The following is a 20665-nucleotide window of genomic DNA, read 5'->3' on the forward strand; positions in this document are numbered from 1 at the left end:
CCCTGGGAGGGGTTGCCGGGCCGCGAGCTGCCGCCCAGTTCGCCGCGCGCTCTCCTGGGAGGATCCGACCGCGGGAGGACGGCGTGGACCAAACCTGGCCGCGGCGCAGAAGTGGCTGCCCGCGGAGCCGGCGCGGGGCCGCCGCCTGCGGTCCCCTCGGGGCGAGCGCGCGGGGCTGCGGGCTGGGCGCGGCCCCCGGGGCCGGCAGGCGGACCCGCGGAGCCCCGGCGCGCCGCACGCCCCGAGAGCCCGCCGTGCTATGCCGGCCGGGCGCCCCCGGGGCTAACCTGGGCGTCCTCGGCAAAGTTGCCGCCGAGCCCGGGGCCCGCGTAGGGGCGGCGGCGCGGCGGTCCTGGCTCGGCGGCGCCCGCGCGGCCGGGGGGCTTCTGGGGGTGCGCGCCCCCAGCCGGCTGCCCTCGTGGATGCCTCCCGGCGGCGGCGGGCCCATGAAAGACTGCGAGTACAGTCAGATCGGCACCCACAGCTCCTCCCCCATGGAGTCGCCCCACAAGAAGAAGAAGATCGCGGCCCGGAGGAAATGGGAGGTGTTCCCGGGAAGAAACAAGTTCTTTTGCAACGGGAGGATCATGATGGCCCGGCAGACGGGCGTCTTCTACCTGACGCTGGTCCTCATCCTGGTCACCAGCGGACTCTTCTTCGCCTTCGAGTAAGTGGCGGCGACGCTTGGCGATGCCCGGCTCCCCGTGCCCCCCGCTGCCCTCCTCTGGCTACTTTCGTTTTCTACAAGCCTTATCTGCCGTGTTTATTATATAATGTCAGCCCGCTCTCCCTTTTTCTTTGAAGGGTCTCTTTGGTGTCCGTATAACCCCGTGCTGGAGCAGAGGGGAGAGGGGCACCGGTCAGGTGCGCCCGGCCGGCCTCGCAGGTCGCGACCGTGGGTGGCACCTGGCAGGTGGGCGCCGGTGGCTGACCCCAGGCTCCCTCTCCACGGAGCTGAGAACCGCGCACCGGCTCAGAGGTAGCCCTCGTGGGAACCCGGGCTGCGCTAGATTAATAAGTCAGGGGTAAACAGACGACTTTTTTCTTGCTAAGAAGGTGTAGGGTGGCTTGTTAAGCTCACCTGGCTAAATCGTCGCTATAACTTTGCAGAATAAGAAGAAATCTGGGTTATTATAGGTGTCGCCGTGTAGGCCCCCCTCGATAGGTCATTGCATTGATCATACTCTGTGCCTACTTACTCTTGAGTAATGACTTCTGATTTACCTGTGAGGTTTTCTAAACTCATCGCTTTCAAAGAAAGTCCAAAGTAAACCATTTGGGACCAGGTGAAAAGAAGTGGTAAGGCCTGGAAAGTGTGACAAGACACTACAACTTGGTCCAGACACAATACTTTGGAAGTTTGGTGATTTTATCTGGAAAAAAAAAAAAAGTACACGTGAATCTCTACCATTTTCAAGAAATCAAATTGGCCAGTAGCAGCTGTCCTCTTGCCAACTAGTGAAAGGCCTTATTTATTGCTAGGCATTAGGTAAAGTACTTTAACTATATTCCAAATCAATTTCAATTTCTCTGATTGAGCCCAACATTTGGAATCAGCTTCTTATGTAATCCCCATGTCCTATGCACAATGAAACTTATAGTCACTTTTCTCCTGCAGACTTAATAAAAGCAGTATATTTATAGGGAGTTCTTCGGGCTTCCCATTTCCCAGTTATTAAGGGCCACAATATGCCTTCAGTCTCCACCTGACTAGCTGATGGAGTTAATTGCAATCTTTGATATTTACACTTGTCTCTGATCAGCATTAGTATGCTCTGATCTCGTGCCTGGCTTTTGCTGTAGGAAATGCTGTCTCTGTTGGAAATGAATGATCTCTTGACTTTTTAAAGCCCTCAGACATTTTGTATCTGAACACTGTGCTATGATGAAAAATTGTTACCAGGATTGAGTTAGAAAGGGGAGGAGGGAGACCTCAGCTGGAAGCTCCTCCCTCCTCCCTCTGCTTTCTTGGCACAGAATCTCTCCCTGCGTTTTGACTGCCTGTGACTTCCAGGTGTCTCCTGGAAGATGAACATTTGTGCACGTTTGAGATTGGTTGGAGTCTGCTGGGGGACCAGGGAGAGGGCGGAGTGTGAGCTGGTGTGCGGCGCGGCGAGGAAGCATTCTTTGCACAAACCACTGTTGCTTCTGTGGGTCTCCATGTGGGTCTCCATCCACAGCTGCCCCTGTCCCCGTAGAGCCGCGGAGACCAAAGGAGCAGGCTCAGAGGTTCCTGATACATTGCATTCTGTTACAGAATCAACACCGCACGGAGCGATGAAGCCTAACAAATGCCATCTCTCCCCTGGTGGCCGGGTTACAGGTGGGCCTGGAGTTGGAGCGCGCTCTGTCTCCCTCACACTAAGAAAGTTTTGAATGGATTCACAGTATCCCTTTGCTCCTTTCAGTCATTCTAAGAGTGGAGACAACTGGTTAGTGTTGTGATGATATTGCCGAGCTTCAGCCACAAGTGGGTTTCATGAAGGATGACGAATATTTCATTTTTATAAACACCCGCATCCTCGTTCTATGGTTGGCATCTTCCCCACCCCCATTTAGTACTTTTTTTTTCTTTTTGCTTAACATACCTTCTAACCAAACCATCAGGAATGCACTTTTGTTTTCTGATCTCTCCATGCCTTTCCTGCGAGCTCCCCACAGTCCTCCCTCGGAGGTTGTTACGGATCTTTTTCTGCGTCAGTGTGCTGATGACTGCAGGCACACATGTGTGCAGGGGATTTTATTAGCTACTGTTTGCAGCATCGTTTTTATATGGCTCTGTGGGAGGCGGTGTGTGGTATGTGCGTGCGCCTGGTCGCCACGGGTGCTTCTTCAGCTAGGCAACTTGAGGTTTCAGGAAGATAGGAGGCCTATCTTAGCATCATGCTTCAGTTGAGAAAAACCTCAGGCTTAAACTACCCAATATTATGGTCTGCTGAGATAATTGGTCACTACACTTTATTGCTCAGTCACAGGCAGTGCCATTACTTTTAAGTCTTAGGCTCATTGCTAATGACAGAATGAAATTAAGTAACTTTGGCCAAATCAGTTTGCTAGAGACTCAAACAACCAATTAGTCACATGCATAGGAAATGAAATACCAACCAGCTAATCACTGAGATCGAGAGCAAATGCCAGCATTACCTCCTCCCTGCCTGTCTTTCTTTCCCCCTGCCTTTAGTTATTTATTGAGCACATACTATGTGCCCCCCTATTTAGGTGTTTAATTTTGTGTCTCGATGGCTGTTCATGTTAGCGGAATTCATTGTCAGATATTAGAATCCATGTTTCCCTTCATAATCATGTGAAGACAGATAAAAAATGTGAAAAGAAAAACACACGAACTTCTAACTTTAGTTTTATACCTCCTCTATCTGCACCTCTCCTCTCGTTCCCAACCTTAAGCAGATGGATGATGAGTGTTGTCCAGGAGATATGAACTTACTGGAATTCGGCAACAGGTGTTGTGCTGTCTTCAACCCTGGCAGAAAGGCACCATAGGAATAATCATTCCTACCTGGGAAATGAGGTGAGCGGCTTGGAAGGATCCCACCATCCTCCAAGCCCACACCACTCTTCATAGGAAGGCTCCAAGCAGGAAGCCAGTGCCGTCTGTCCTGCCTCTCCTGCAGGGTAGAGTGTGGGGCTCTTGTATGTGCAGATCCCAAGACCTTACCATCAATATGACCTGGCAAAGACCTGTCTTTTGAAAGCCTTGCTCCCCCTCCCTATAATATCTACCTTTAAATGTTGTGAAGATTAAATAAAAATATAAGCAGGACAGTTTCTGATACATAGCAAATGCTCAATAAACAGTACATAGACTTAGAGTCCACCTAGAAGGAGCCACCCAAGGGCTCTGGTCACCTGTTTCTGGGAGCCTTTCAAGGAAGGGAGCATGTAAATCCGCAAGTGTGACCGTGATTAAGGGCATATTAGGACCAAAAAAGCAACATCTGTGCAACTGTTCAGTCACTCATGACAGTGATGACCTTTGTTTGAATCCCGGGAGGCTGTCAAGCTAGGTCCTCCATCTTGTTCTACGCAGTGGAGTCCTGCAGGGATGGCCAGGTCAGCCCTGCTCCAGACTCTGGGTTTCATCTCTTTTTTTCTTGGAGCCACTATCTCAGAACTGTGAAAGGGTCAAGAAAGCTACCAGAAGCAGCCAGATATAACACCAGGCTCTTTCCCAAGCAGGTCGGGACTGCTTATCTTTTGGCTGCTCCAATTCAGCATCTGGAGCACAGATGAGAAGTGACTCGTTTCGTAGCTGCCTGTGCGAGCGCGCAGGGAGAAGGCTGGCTGCAGGCGTGGAGGCCTCTCCTGCTCCTCCAGGTTATCAAGGGTCTCGTCAGCACCTGCTGGGTTGTCGCTCTCTCATCCCCGCAATTTGCAAAGATCACACACACACACACACACACACACACACACACACACACACACACTTTGTTTATAGTTGCAATTTTGAAAATAAAAAGTCTTTGATTCTGAACTACTGAAATTTCAGTTTCTTGACCACAGAGGCAGAAAGAAGGGCCCCAACCCTATGAGGTGAGGGGTTTTGCTTAGGTCTAGAGCATGACTGTATCCCCTATCCTGTGCTATCACTCCCAGTGGTTCAAAGTGCATAACTGGACTAAGACATGTGAGAATTCAGGAACATTCTCAAGTTTCTTGTCACTAAAGTACATTTATTTATTTATTTATTTTTGGTGGTGCTAGAGATTGAACCAGGGGCATTCTACCTCTGAACTCCTCTACCTCATGCCCTTTTTATTTCTTTTGTTTTGAAACAGGGCCTCACTAGGTTGTGGGAGAGTCTTATCACATTGCTGAGACTGTCCTCAAACCTGTGACCTTTCTGTCTCAGCCAGGCAAGTATTGGGATTACAGGCATGTGCCATCCTGCCTAGCTTGATGATTTATTTATATTTGGTACTGGCACCCAGAGACTTTCTACCTCTAAGCTATACCTCCAGCTCTATTGTTTTTTTTTAACTAGGAATTGAACCCAGGAGCATTTTACCTCCACTACACCCCACTGACCTGTTTCTTATTCTTTATTTTGAAACAGGGTCTCACTAAGTTGCAAAAGGCCTCACTAAAGGATTGCAGGATGAAAGCCGATCTCAGTTATTTAGTGTGACCTCCAGCAAATTAGGAGACCCTGTTCCCAGATAAAAGTAAAATAGGGCTGGGGGTGTGGCTTGGAGGTAGAATGCCCCTGGGCTCAATCTCTAGTACCAAAGGGATAAAAAAGTCTTTTTTTGTAAGATCATTTGTGTCATAAAAGGGATAAGCTTTATCATCTAGTAGAAGGTGCTGCCCTATAGCATAGAAGGACCCTATAAGCCACTATAATAAAATACCTGGGATAATTAACTTATAAAGAACAAAGGTGTATTTTGGCTCATGATCATAGATGTTCCAGCCTATGACCTGGTAGCCCCACTGCTGTGAGGCCTCTTGTGGGGGTGGAGAGTGGCCATACCTAGGGCAGGGGGCAGAGAAAATCTCCGCAACTGTGGCCAGAGAGCAAAGGAAGGAGAAGGAGTCAGGGTCAATTCCCTTTAAGAGACCCAGCCCGCCCCAAAGACCTCAGAGCCTCCCACTAGGTCTTAACTGCTTAAAGGTTCCAACGCCTCCCAGCAGTGCCACCCTGGGGACCATACCCCAACGCATAGGCCTTTGGGGACACTTGACATTCACACTCTAGCTGTCTCCTATAAATAAGAGCCATTGCCAATAATAATGCCTGTCATAGATGGGATACTTCTTGTTATCTAGTGGATAATCTGCCCTTATAACCATTAAGAACCCTGTCTCTTTTCCATCCTACTATGCAGAACTGTATCCAGTTTTCCACCATCTCAGAACACACGCATCAAGTGTCCCATGTTCTATTGGCCAAGCTGGCCCCGCCGTGCACCATAGAACGCCAAGGAGCCTACACAGATGCTGGTAGATGACTCTCAGGACCTTACCACAGACGTTCCCAGTTAACACAGTCCGTGGAGTCAAGGTCATTTATAACACACTGTGCTTCCCGAGAATCTTAGGTGACTTCACAACTCTTTGGTGCGTGTGGTTGCCCATGCCAATAATCCCAGATACTTGAGAAGCTGACACAAGGGAATCGCAAGTTCAAGGCCTGTGTTGGCAATTTAGTATGACTGTGTTTCAATACAATAAAATTAAATTAAATTAAAAAGGGTGGGGGAGTGCTGTAGCTATAGCTCAGCAGTAGGGCACTTGTCTAGCATGGGTTCAACCCCCAACACTGTGATGCAAACTGACGAGCAAAACCTGGTTACTGGGCTCTGGACATGAGTGCTCCAGCCAGCTCATCTGTGTACGTGATGAGCATGTGGGAGTCCTTGAGGGAGGGAGCGACCCTGATTGTTCTCTTCCATGCCTTCAGTCTGCAGTCACACTGGCATGCGGCTGACTCTCACAAATATTGGTCGATTCATGAAGTAATTGTGATATTAAAGGCTGTGGAAAACAACCTCCATGTGCTTCCATATTTTGCACTTTTCAAAGTTGTGTACACTGATAAGATGTGTAATTAACCATATCTGGTAGGACACATTTGCCCTAGGAACTTTGATTCTGTGATATAATTCTTCTCAATTCAGAAGCAAGTGTCATCCTTTTTCACATGCGCTGACTCAAGTAGAGGAGAGAGATTTTTCTTAGTTACTTAGAAAGCTAACAATAGGATTGGGTTGTTTGCTTGGCTAAAACTTCTTTCCAATATTTCTTTATTTTGACCTAAATGTTTTAGGCAAATAAAGAAAGCACTCTGTGACATGTGAATGGTATTGGGCAATCACTAGGATTTAGGATAATTTCTCATTTTATAGATTCCTTATTTAAGAATTCATCAAATAAAGCTCTTGAGGATACTGCTGGCTGCTCCTGTGCTGTTACGTCACCTCTCAGCCAGTGGGAAGTGATTTCGTGTTACACAGAAAGGACTCCTGTAGATTCCTAAAATAGGGTAGTGATGGTGAATTATTTAATGGGCCATATCTGCATCTCCTGGAGATTTTTTTTTCAGTACTGGGGATGGAACCCAGGGCATTCTACCTTTGAGCTACACCTACAGCCCTACTTTTAACTTTTTTTTTTTAAAACAGGGTCTCACTAAGTTTTGGAGGGCCTCACTAAGTAGCTGAGATTGGCTGTGAACCCACGAGCCTCCTGTTACAGCCTGCTAAGTACTGGGATTACAAGTGTGCACCACTATGCCTGGCTGAGATTTTTTTCTTTTGCAGTACAATGTTGCACATAATTTATTCATAACAGTATGTCTTAGAAAGATTTCAAGGAAGTGCTTCATTCTTTTGCAGCTAAGGTTGTTAGGAAAGAAAAAAACAGTGGTGGTCAAAAAATACAATAAATTGCATTCAACAGTTGGGAGCTAATAAAATGTTGTTTCAGGTAAGAGTTGGGGACCATCCTAAGGCTTTTAACTCTTCTCTAAATATAAAAGTTGGTCCCAGTTCAAACTTATTTTTACAAACTGTATGGTTTTCTATCTCCTTAATTTTCACCTTTTGAAAATATATTAATTCACATCGAATGACTGTATAACATATGTACAAGCCTTGAAATAAAATACCATAAAGGGCACCCATGAAGCTACCACCCATTCGCCCAAGAACCGCATTAATACCGGTGCTTTTAAAATTGCCACATAAAAATTGTACAGATTTATGGGGTACCACGTGGTGTATCTATTCATGTATATATTGTATAATGTTCAAATCAGGGTCTGCATCTCTCTCTCTCCACACATTTATCATTTCTTTGTGGTGAAAACATTCAAAATTCCTTCTTTTTCTCACTGTTTTGAAATAGTACCAGAGCTTTTGCATCTACTCGTGTCCTGAGTAGATTGCTTCCGCCCTGGCCCACCTAACTTCCCTCCTTGGGGCCTTGGCAACCAAGCCTGGTCATGACTTGCACCTTGCCGGTCTCTTTTTCTTTTCGAGGCTTTTGCGATTGTGCCTTCCTAAGCAATAGGTTGGTTTAGTTTGGTTTGTTTTTCTTTATAAATATGGTATCATGCCATATATAGTATTTTTAACTGATAACATTGATTTAGTATGATTTAATGTAAGATAGCATCTTATTGGATACATTTAATTCAGCAGAGGGCACCAATTTTTACTTTGAAATTGTTTCAAACTTTCAGTAGAGTTGCAAGAGTAATTTAGGGAATTCTTGTATGCTCTTTAGACAGAGTTACCATTCACTGACCTATTTCTGTACTTATGACTCTCTTTCCCTCAGTCTTCTCTGTTATGCTTTTCTATGAACCCTTGGGGTGTAAGTTGCTGACATCCTGCCCCTTCACGTCCAAATACTCCAGCATGGAATCCTTACAGAAAGGCTATTCTCTTAAATAAACACAGTAACAGCACCATTCTCAGGAAGCAAAATGGAGATCATATTCCACATTTAGAATTTGCTATTTGTCTCAGTGTAGTTGGGTTTAGCATCTCTTCTCCTACATATAATGTGATATTTCTTTATATCTCATCATTTGTTTTCTATTCATCTAATATGTATTTTGTTTTTTCTAACTTCTGCATAGATGAACCGCATATTTTTAGTATTCCATTTTATCTTCTTTGAAAAAATTCAAGCTGTGTTTCTTTGGGCTATTTTTAGTTGTTGATGAAGATATCACAACATTCAACTTTAACCTAGTGTATGCTACGTCCAAATAACAGTTTTGTACTTGGAAAATAGTGAAGAATTGTGAACATGATTGTAATTCCCTTGCTCTTCCCACCTGTATACTCTTATTGTCCTATATTTTATATCCATGTATACTATAAAACCAGTAATGTTATTGTAAGCAGTCAATACTATTTAAAAGGGACACACACACATATAATGACAATGATACTTTAAAACAAGACACACATACAGATATAATATATGTGCAGATACAAAACATGTAAAATTTAAGATGGATTTTGATATTAACCTTCATATATTTATAAGTTTGGGCATTATTTGTATCCTTCATCTGTTTCATTTCTCTTTGACCTAAAATACTTTTTATCACATTTCTTGTATGCAGGTCTGCTGGTGACAAATTATCTTTGTTTGTGCTTCTTTTTGAAAAATATTTATTTTGCCTTTATTTTAAAGGTTATTTTCACTGGATGTAGATCTCTAAGCTTAAAGTTTTAAATCAAAACTCTGATGATATTGGCCAATTGTCTTCTGGCTCCTTTTCCTTATGAGAAATTAGCCGCTATTATTAGCATCTCTTTCCCATAAATAATGTATGATATTTCTCCAGATGATTTTATTTTTTGTTTTTAGAAGTTGAAGTATGGTATGCCTATGTGTGACATTCTCATATTTATTCTGCTTGGAGTTTGTTGAGTTTCTTGGATCTTTGTGTTTCTATCTTTCATCAGTTTTAGAATTTTTCATTCATTATTTATTCAAATATCTCTTTTATCCCTTTTCCTTTCATAGGATTCCAATTACATATATGTAATTGTATTTTATATAGTCCCATATATCTTAGATACTTTATTCCATGTTCTAGCTACTTTTTTTTTTGTCTTTGCATTTCAGCTTAGATAATTCCTACTGGTCTGTCTTCAAGTTTATTGATCCTCTCTATGTTAAGCCATTTTTTGAGGGGAGTCTGGGGATAGAACACAGAGGCATTTGACCTCTGAGCTACACCCTTGTCCAATTTTTTATTTTTTATTTTGAAACAACAGGGTCTCACTGAGTTGCAGAGGGCCTCACTAAGTAGCTGAGGCTGTCCGCGAGCCACAATCCTCTGGTCTCAGCCTCCCAAATGCTGGGATTACAAGTGTGTGCCACCAGGCCCAGCTTATGTTAAGCCATTTTTGATATCTCATTTTTTATTTTTATCATTTTCACATTTAAGAAATGTTCTTTAAAATAACGTTTTAAGCCCGGCACAGTGGCACAAATCTGCAATCCCAGTGACTCAGGAGGTCAAGGCAGGAGGATTGTAGGCTCCAGGTCAGACTCAGCAAGGACTCGCGGTATATAGCTCAGTGGTAATAGGCCTCTGAGTTCAACCCCCAACACTGCAAGTAAGTGAAGTAGTTTTTTAGTTTCCAGTCTTCTGAAATTTTTCATCTGTTTATCTCTATATTTTTTAGTAGGTTCTTTGACATATTTTTTGTAGTTAAAGTCCTTGTCTAGTAATTCTAACATCTGTATTCTCTCTAGATCTGTTATTCTGCTATTTCTTCTCTTGACTATGGGTATATTTTCTTCTTTCCTTTCATGCCTCATAATTTTTATTGCATGTCAGACATTGTATATATAAGTATTATATCAACTCCAGTAACTAAAAAAAATTAGGGCCATTAATGTGTCTAAGTCAATTTAAAATGCTTGGGACCATAAGTATTTTCAAATTTTGCATATACTTAATGAGAGATGGGACTCAAATTTAAACACAAAATTCATTTCTGTTTCATATGCACCTTGTGCGCATAGCCAGAAGGTAATTTTGTACAACATTTTTAGTGCACCTATGTTTTGACTATGACCCATCTCATGAGGTCAGGTGTGGAATTTTCTACTGGTGGCGTCCCATTGGCGCTCTAAACATTTTGGATTTTGGAGCCTTCTGAATTTGGGATTTTTTTTATTAGGATGCTGAACCTGTAATTGAAATGTGTGTGGGTTCAGGGGAAGCTTCAGTTAGGCTCATTTTATCATCGGCTTTAGATGTTTTGAGGGCAGAATCGGGACTTTCCTTTTAGCAGGGCTTGGAGTCTGAGCCCAGGCCAAACTAAAGATTTCTTTATGCTTTCGAACGCAACACCAGTTTTCTGAACTCTAAGATTTCTCTCCACTTTTCAGCCTGACTGCCAGCCCTTCTGGGTCATCAGGAGTTATCTTTGCTTTTAGTCTGCCCTGACTTTCTAAACCCAGGACATCTCTGCTTGCTGCTGTGCCCCGGCTTTGGGAGGGAGGGATACGGCGGTGGCCTGCAGGAGAGCCTGGAGAGTTGAGGGCCGCTCTTAGTTTTTACGCTAAGTTTTTAGGGCAGGTCCCCTGGGCCTTGGGCGGGTGTCTCTCAACTCCCAGCCTTGGTGAACCCCTGTTGTGCGCATGGTGAAGATCAATGGGAAAGAACTGGCAGGGGAACAGGCTCACCCTGTGGTCGAGGCCCCTTGGCCTTCTGAGGCATATGGCAGTCCACATGTGGCCATCCACGCTGGTTAAATATTTAGCAGGCTTCGTCTCCCTCCTGCCTGTGGTGGCCCCTCTCTCTGCTGCTCTGCTAGGGACGGAGGCAGCTGCTGGCCTGTTTCTCTTGGGAAGGGCTTGCCACATTTAGGCCTCTGCATTCTCGGCTCCTTGACAGGTTTGAACAACTGCTTTTGTAGCTAATCCAGCTAGTTCTCATTGTCAGTGTGGGCGCGCCTGCAATCACAACTTTCCACATGTGGTTTTGTTAAACTTCATATTATTGTGCTTCTCAGATTCAGTTATCTGTTGTTATCTGTGTAACTCACTTTTACTGTTGTAATATTGGATTTCTGTAAATATGCCGTTTATTCTTCATATTTTCCTAAGTCTTTCTTTGACCCCTCATCGATTCTTGAATACAGAGGAATGCTGCTTCATAGAGTCTGACTTAAATGTGACGCTTCAATGTGTCCTGCCAGGGACTATGACATCCAGGCCCAAATGCGTAGGCCGGAATCACTGGGAGAGGATTCAGCATGGGATCCGATGGCTTTTATGTGATGATCAAGTACTTATTAAAACGCTAATTTCTGTGAAATGATCATTGACTGAAGTTATATGTAATAAAAAGCCACCGTGATGGTACATCCCTGTAATCCTAGTACATGGGAGGCTGAGGGAGGAGGATTGTAAGCTTAAGGCCAGCCTCACCAATTTAGTGAGGTCATCAGTAAATTAACAAGACCTGGTTTCAAAATAAAAAATATCTGATTTTTTATTGGGGTTGGGGTTTTGACTGAGAGCTATAATGCCTCTAGGTTCAATCCCAGGTACCACAAACAAGAACAAAAACAAAACACAATGATGGTAACAGTTCAAATAATGCTATGATTGTATATGAAATTCCCCACACTAATTGCAGTAACATGTAGAGGAAGCAGGGGAGGATCTCGGAGGAGCACGCCTACTGTTGTATGATTCAGTCACCTTGAACCTCATTATGATGCACAATTACAATGTACCTATAAAAGTATAAAACAAAGAGTCAGGTTTACAGAAATCCACATCCTTAGGATGAGCGAGGTACCTGCTCAGGGTCCTTCACCTTCAACCTTAATGCTCGTTTTTCTTTAAAGAAAGCCTCGCCGTCTCGCCCTGGCTCATGACTCGCCGGGCGTTGGAGGTCTTCCCTGACTGAGCTGCACTTACCCATCCTTCTTGGGGCTGGTGGCCTCGCATGGCTGGCATTGGCTGGAAGCTTCAGACAAGGGGTTTCCGACAGGACCCGTGGCCTGGAGCACTTGAAGATGCTCAGACTGTGAGTGAAATTCACTCCTCTGCCACCTGAGGTCCCAGAACGGAGAGCAAGATGACAGCCTGGCGTCCTGCTTGCCCTCCTACATCATTTCTCCCCCTTCCCTTCTCCAGCCTGAGGAAATTGTATCGTTCCGAGTTTAGGCGTTTTTTTGCCTCTACCTCAGTCACCCTCATACCATTCAAATAGACTTCCCTGACCCCGCTAGAGATTTGCCAGGTAGACTTGCTTCCAGCTGTAACAGGCCCTTTTTATTTTAGAACAACGTAAACACATCCTAACCCTTCAGTTAAAAACAGGCGTAAGACCGTTTGCACAGACCTTCACACTGGACTTCAGACACTGCTGACTTCAAAGTCCGTGGGAATTGGTGTTACTCCTGAGTGCCATCAGAACGCCCCAGGGCCCCGCAGGGCGGCTGATAGCAGAGGGCACAGCCGCCAGCCCCATTGAGATAGTGTTATCAGGGAGGGATGGAGCTCTAACTCCCTGGAGAAGAAGTTTAGCTCCGTAAGTGGGCTGTCTCTTGGTGGTTTTTGGATGTGTCTCCTGAATTCAGGGAAATGACTTATTTTAGCATAAAACACTGGAGTCGATTTGAGGCTTTGGGTCTATGTGCTGAGAAATGTTAGTCTGCCTATACTGATCATAGAAATAAGACATCCCCAAAAAGCTGTGTTCCTGGCTACTTCCGGGGCAAAACCTGGTGTCCTTCTCTCAATTTTCAGTTTTGCTTTCCCCTCAGGCTAAGCAACTGTGGCGCTTCCTCTTTTATGGACACGCTCTTCTTTGGCTCCCAGGAGGCTCGGCTTCTGCTGACCCTTAGCGCTTTTTCTCCTTTCTGAGTTACCCTTGGTTTCTCTCCTTCTTGCCGGTAATTGACTTTGTTCATTCCCTTCTGCTTTCTTCACTTTCCCAAGCAAGGTAGCATTGCCACGGGGGTGGGTGGTCGTCTCTCTGGCCTTTTCAAACATGGCTTTTGTACCCCACCCCCCTGCTTACAGCACCCGCCCTGTGGTCCTGCGCCTCCTCCCTCCACTGACACCCCAGTACCTCGCACTTCTTCCTGGCGGACACTCTCCATGCTCCAGGGTGCTCAGGGAGCAGGCTGTCTGTCCCCAGAACCCTGTTCTGGATGGGCGGTCACGCCTCCCCGTCCCCTCCTGCCAGTCCTTTCTGGAATGTCTCTGGACCGCATTCTTCCTGCTGCCTCTGGAGGGCGCTGGTCTTCACACACATCTACAATTTTTCAGACATTTTTTTTCACACAAGGGTGGAGTTCAACTCCCATCTTTTGATATGGGGCAGCCCATACGTGACAAAGAACACGTGGGAGAAACGCTGTGTGTAATTTCTGAGGCTGGATAGAGCTTCTGCCTGCCGCTCTCCCCATCTGTCTCCCTGTTCTCCCGGAGACCAGCCTGGGGAGCTCTGAGCTGCCATGTAAGGGGTCCGGCTCCCCGGAGCCCCACAACTCAGAGAGCACTTGGAGGGAGGGAGGACCACACAACAGGAGCCCCACAACTCAGAGAGCACTTGGAGGGAGGGAGGATCACACAACAGGAGCCCCACAACTCAGAGAGCACTTGGAGGGAGGGAGGACCACACAACAGCGGCTGACCGTGGAGCCCCGGCTGAGTGAACGAGACCTCAGGAGACTTCAGTGCCGCCCCATCCTCTTCCCACCCCCATCTCTTGGCAGTGAAAGCTGAACAGAGATAGGTGCCATCTCTGTGGAGCTCTGGCCAAAGTGCAGATTCATGGACAAAATAAGGCCATTGTTTGAAGCCGCCATGTTTTGGGGGAGGTTTATCACACAGCCATAGTAACTGGGAAACAACTCCGAGAAATTGTCCAGTGGAGCGCTGGGACTGGCGTGGGGCGTGCAGTGACTACTGGGCAAACAGCACTCACGTTCCCGTGCGGAAGCTCGAGGAGGATAGTTTAGAATTATGGTGGGTTCGGGATCAGCCCTTCTCGCTCCCTTCTGGCCAGCGAGCTTCATCGCGTAGGAGAGAAAGGGGTTGCAGCTAGCTTGGGCACAAGCCTGTTCTTCCTGGGGAGAAGCTACCTGTCATCTCCCGTGTCCCTGTGGACAGTCTTCTGAGTCCCAGCGGTCTGAGCTCTCAGCAGGCCACGCCTGGGTGGAAGGCCGGCTGCCTTTCCCGCTTCCTGGATCTCCTCCGTCCTTGATCCAGCACTACACCTTCCAAGTTCCCTTCATGGGGGAACTTCCTCAGACCCCTACCACGCAGGAGACTCAATCCATGCACACCTGTTTAGATGTGATATTCAAGACCTGTCTAATTTTCTTAGAATGTATCTAGAGCCCTAGGTGTGCATCTGCTCTCCAAGGTCTCTGGGTATGGCAATCCCTCCTGCTGATTTCACAGGGGGAGTGGGTGGTGTCGTGTGCCAGGAGATCCAGGCTCCTCTGGGTTTCTGGTGAGGCCAGGGCCCTGGTCCACCTGGCTCGCTGACATACCGAGGCCTTTCCAGTCGCAGCCCATGCTGGACTCGGCGAGCTACACTGCCCCAGTGGGCCACTCGGCAACTACTGATTCCCAGTGACTTGGTCTTTCCAGTGGGCCTCAGATTTATACAACCAACGCAGTTTATCATCTCAAACGGGCCTATTTTGGGGTCTTTTAATGGCGTGAGTTTCCGATACACACATTCTTGATGACAGATAAGGGCATTTTTTGAGCGTATAAGCCAAAGTCAAGTTAAATTCCGCAGCTATACATGGTCTATTTATCTTTCTAATCAGGGAGAAGAATTCTTTACTCAGATTACCTCACACTTACTAACTTGGCTTCAATTTCTCTTCTTTAAGATTGCATCCCATGCAAAGTAGACGTCAGAATGGCCCCGGCACACAAATCCAAACGGCGATGATGGCTCAATTTAGGAGACACACCAACTTTGTTTGTGTTCAATCCGTTAGCTGTGAGCGTATTTTGTGACTATTTCGAAAGGCCTGCTCTTGTCTTTTTTAACTGTAAATAGTCACGGAATGTAAATAGCTACAGTTAGAGAAGCCTCCTCTTCCTATCCCCTGGTTTTTATTTAGTCAGGATCAATACTATTTTCTGCTATGTTTCTTCTCAGAAACATAGAGCTGAGGGCATAACTCAGTGGTAGAGTGCTTGCCTAGCATGTGCACGGCCCTGGGTTCAACCTCCAGCACTGAAGAGTAAAAGGGCAAATGAATGAACAAACAAGCAAATAAAAACTAGAGATAGGAAGCACTGTTTTCATGGTGCATGCCTTTGAGCTAGGGAGCTATGAATATTCTGTTTTTCACTTAAAAGTTGAAGTGGCAACAAAGTTCAGGGCCCACTTGTTTATAACTAAGCTCTTCAGCCCCCTGGCTGGGGATGGATTCAACAAGGTGAAGAGAGGAAATTGTTCCTCTCCTTGAACATGAGATTAAGGTCCCTCTTTTCCTTACATGGATGGTTGGTTTGGGAAAACTGTATGGGTTTGTTCGTGTCACCTAGAGTTGAACCTGGTTTGGTATTGTCAAAAAAGCTCTCGGGCTTTCCTCAGTGGATCCCAGTCAAGAATGAAAGGGGAAAAGTTAAAGTGGGCAGTAAATGAGGCCTCCCTCCATGCCCTCTCTTCCCAGCATTAGAGTTTTTCTTTTGCTTTTTTGGAGCCATAACAAATTGCCACCAATTTAGTGGCTTATTATCCTACGGTCTGAATCCTAGGTCCAGGGTCAGCAGGCCCGTCCTGGTCTGCCAGTCTGTTTCTGTGTCTATTTCAGCTTCTAGAGCTGTCCCAGGCCCTCTCCCTCCAGCTTCAAAGCCAGCATGCCACCTCTTGGCACCTTTCTTCCGTAATCACATCTCTGCCTGAAGGACCCATCGGATTACACGGGGCCCCTGATCTTCTAGAGTGCCCATTTCAAGGGCCTTGGCATCACCCCACGGGCAGAGTCCCTCTGACAATGTATGATGACCTACACACCATTCTGGGGACCAGGTTGTGTACATTTTGGGGAGAACATTCCCCCACCTCCCACACCCCAGTCCTTTCTGCTCTCCAGTTAAGCTGCACTTGAAATTCCTAGCACTATTACACAACCCGGGACACTGACATCGCAAGATGGGCGTACAGAGTAGACCCTTGGTTATCTGTGCAATTCCGAGGAATTCAGAAAATGAACGCAGAGCGTTTCGGGACTGACTGGCCAGTGTCACGCACAGGGTCCCAGGAAGGCCTACTCTGGGGCAGGGAATTGTCTGAGTGTTAGCTGCCAGGATGCATTCTCAGTTGACAGATGGAGGAGTGTTGGTAGCAGGGCTGGGAAGACACAGTCGCAACAGTCTCCTGACATCCTGTGGCAAGGGACTGGCCTTCGAACTCCACACGACTCTCATGGCATGCCGGTGGCCCAGGAGGGATCGTCCCTGAGGGGAGGTGGCCCCCTTCTGCTGCAGTCTGTTTCCTGAGAGGCACTGAGCAGAAACTGGAGAGGCCAGTATCTCAGCAGCTGGCCAGCTAAGCTTCCTCCCTGACAGAACAGGCTGTGGAGGGGCTGGCCATGGCTTCCACCGCAGTTAACTGTTGGGTGTCACACATGGGGCCGTTGCCCAGTGGGGTGGCGCAGGCTTTGGGGGGCGCTGGGCCGTGTCGGGTGGAGCAGGGAAGAGTCCCTAGAGGGAGGTGGGACTACTGCTGCTCTGTCCCCTCTGGCCTGCGAGGGAGGTTGAGGCTGGAGGCCTGGCGGACTCTAAGGACTCAACTTCTGGCTCAGTGTCTGATGGGCTTATCTCTCCCAAGGAAGATTTTAAAATATTGTAGTGCTCACCCTCTCTTCACCTAAGACAAAAGCGTGGGAGTAATTACTGCCATTCTAGAGAGAGCTTGAGGAAGGACTTTCTTCAGAATCAGGCGACTGTGAAGCTGTCTTAGAAGAACACAGTAGAGTGTATCGCATGAAAGAGTTCCTTCTTCACTGAGAGCACATTTTACCATTCTTACTCATTCTTCTTCCTCCCTCCCTCCCTCTTTCTCTTTCTTCCTTCCTTCCTTCCTCCCTCCCTTTCTTTCTTTCTTTCTTTCTTTCTTTCTTTCTTTCTTTCTTTCTTTCTTTCTTTCTCGTTAGAGAAAGTTCCACCCCAGCCCGCACAGCTTCTCTGTGACTCTCTTGGGAACAGACCTTCCTGGGATGAGAAATGCCACCGTTACCTTTAGAGCAACGGGGAGGAGGACTGGACAGCTGCCTCTGCACGCTGTGCTTGTGAGCAGTGGCCTTCACATGTGTAGAGGGTGACCTACAGCAACAGTACCACATCGGGATCCGGGACAGACAGAGACGCGCGCTTCACGCAGCTGCGCCCGCTGTGAGCGCGTGCGGCGGGCTTTATTCTACTCTACTCTGCCATTTTATCTTAAGATAGTCCACTGAGGTCATACTTCTTGGCCCACTAACTTAATCCCATGACCTGCAGCTTGCTAAGCACGGCTCCTGACCTGGGCCCTCACGGCCTCTCCCCACTGCCTGCCGCAGACGCCAGGCTTTCCCCAAAGCTTGTCTTCACCCCTGCTGTGTCCTCTGCCCACAGTTCCTCTGCCCACTTCCAGCCAGGAACCTGTGAAAGCAAACTGCCCATTGTCCCTGCTTATTCTCAAACAATATGCTTTAGAACTTGGCCCCAGGTCTCCCCATCCCATAGGTTACCACAGGACCCACTTTCCCTGACTGACTCCAGGCACCAGGGCTGGGGTCGCTGCGCGCCGGTTCCTGTGCACTGACCTGTGAGCTCTCTGAGCTCTGCCCAGGCTTAATTGATCTGTGTCTCCTGTGCATCAGGCCCTAGTGTTTGGCTCACGGTAGGCACTAAATCAATCTTTCTAGAACTACATTAAAGACAATAATGCTTTGAGTGAAGGAGTGAGCTGAAACCAGCCTTTAAACCCAGGCACATCATCTCCAGGCCACGTGGGTGGTCTTCGCCTGAGCTGTCCTCATTATTTGTCAGACGCTAAAGCCTTTCCACACGCAGCATCGAAATAATTGTTATTAGTCACCAAGTGTTTAGATGCAGAGTCTGATAATAGCAGAAAAACTATTTCACATAATGGACTTCTTTTTTTTTTTTTCAGTACTGGGGATTGAATCCAGGGTCACTCTACCTCTGAGCTACACCTGTAGCCATATTTTTTTTATTCCTTATTTTGAAACAGGCTCTCACTAAGTCGTGGAGGGCTTCGCTAAGTAGCTGAGGCTGTCTGCGTACCCAGATCCTCCTTTCTCAGCTTCCCAAGTACTGGGATTACAAGTGTGGGCCACCACGCCCAGCTTCACATAGTGGACTTTTACACACTTTTTTTTAAGAAGCATAAAAATATGCAAAAATAAGTATTTTTTAAAATGATGCTTTTTATTCTTGTTTAGTGTTGACTCTCTTGTTAAACTGTATCATAGAATTTTAGTAGCTGTACATGAATCCTTTTTTTCTCACTACTGATAATGGAAGGTGTGTTTTGTCATTGTGACCAAAGTACCTGACAAGAACTGCTTAAATAGTTCATTTTGGCTTATGGTTTCTGAGGTCTCAGTCCATGGTGGACTGGCTCCATGCCCTGGGCCTGAAGCGGGGCAGAACGACATGGCAGAGGGCATTGAGAGGAAAGCTGCTCCACTTATGGCAGCGGGGTGTGTGTGTGTGTGTGTGTGTGTGTGTGTGTGTGTGTGTGTGTGAGTGAGAGAGAGAGAGAGAGAGAGAGAGAGAGAGAGGAAGAAGAAGAAGAAGAAGAAGAAGAAGAAGAAGAAGAAGAAGAAGAAGACGACGACGACGACGCAAAGGAAGGGCTGAAGTTGAGATAAACCCCTAGAGGGAATGCTGCTTCTGGAGACGTATTTTCTCCAACTAAGTCCTGTCTCCCAGCAGTCTACTCAGCTATCAGTAGATTAACCCAGCCGTAGTCCATGGAGGGGTCAGAACCCTCATGAGACAGTCCTCGCCTATCAGCCCTACCTCTGAGCCTGGCTAAACTGGGGACCATGCTTTCCACAGGTGGGCCTTTGGGGAACATTTGAGGTCCCATCCATAGCATACGGGTAGAGCTGGTAAACATTCCCTCATTATACAGATGAGGAAACTGAGGCCCGTGAGGCTTTGATGATTGCCACAAGGTCACACAGGCCTGGCAGTGAAGGTGGATGAGGTGCAGGTCTGCTGACAGCTGGTCTGTGCTTTCTCCATGGCATCCTTCCCTTCTAATATAATTAAAAAAAAAAAAACCGGGAGTGTAATGTACCTGTCTTTCCATCAGTATAACTTGTTTTAAATGTGAAACTCTTTTGACAATGTCTTACTTAATGTTTATATTTCATGAGAAAAGTGGTGGGCAGGCTACTATTACAGCCCCCACTGAAGATACTAATATTTTCAGGCTGGCAATGCAGTGTGTGTACTATTGCTTTCTGAACTAGATTTGTTATATATTGTGAAAAAAGAAGCGTGCTGCTGGTTACGGTGGTGTCTGCCAGTAACCCCCGCCACTCAGGAGGCTGAGGAGGGGTATTACAAGTTGGGGGCTAGTCTGGATAATTTGGAGGGATCCTATTCCTGAATTAAAAGGATTGAGGAATGCAGCTCCGTGGTAGAGTACCCCTAGATTCAGTTCCTAGTACTGAAAAAAAATTGTGCTAATTTTTACCTGAGTTCGTAGAGTTGGCTTTTAGAGTTAGAGCTTCACCTGGTCCCCTTAAAGAACTTAGCACAGAAAAAGAAATGTAAATAGAATTCCTAATAAGCACTCTTATATGGAAAATGGGTTTTAAGCACAATTTTTTTGTTTTGTTCCTTTCAGCTAAATATCATTTTGATATATTACAGGCTGTAAAGGAAGTAAATAACTACTTGGTAATAAATGGCAGTGTAGATTTTGTGACATTTTGTGGTCGTTTAGTGGGGTTAGAATGGAATAGCTGCTGATGTTTATTTTTTTATTTCTTTTCTTCCTTTTGTAACTCTCACCTAACTTACGTACCTAGGAAAAGGGAAGACGCTCGTTTCTTTTCTGCGCACATCGGGCCCGCGGCTCCCAGGGTCCCGCCGCCGTGCTCTTCACTAGGGCCGCCACGCCTCACTCTGTCTTCATTGTCCCGTT

At 46.5% G+C, this 20665-nt stretch overlaps 1 protein-coding gene across 2 annotated transcripts in view; it reads left to right on the forward strand.

The window, feature by feature from the left end:
• Positions 1 to 422: 422 nt before the first annotated feature.
• Positions 423 to 20665, forward strand: part of ZDHHC14 (zDHHC palmitoyltransferase 14) — a gene marked incomplete at both ends in the record, with an annotated part of 280239 nt that continues 259996 nt past the window's right edge. For both annotated transcript variants that reach the window (XM_080700038.1, XM_080700039.1), the window contains one exon: positions 423 to 667. In XM_080700038.1, the coding sequence (XP_080556164.1) occupies positions 423 to 667 (245 nt within the window). The remainder of the gene's footprint in view (positions 668 to 20665) is intronic.

The sequence above is a fragment of the Muscardinus avellanarius genome (genome assembly GCF_963383645.1).
Source record: "Muscardinus avellanarius genome assembly, chromosome: 8".
Taxonomy (NCBI): Eukaryota; Metazoa; Chordata; class Mammalia; order Rodentia; family Gliridae; genus Muscardinus; species Muscardinus avellanarius.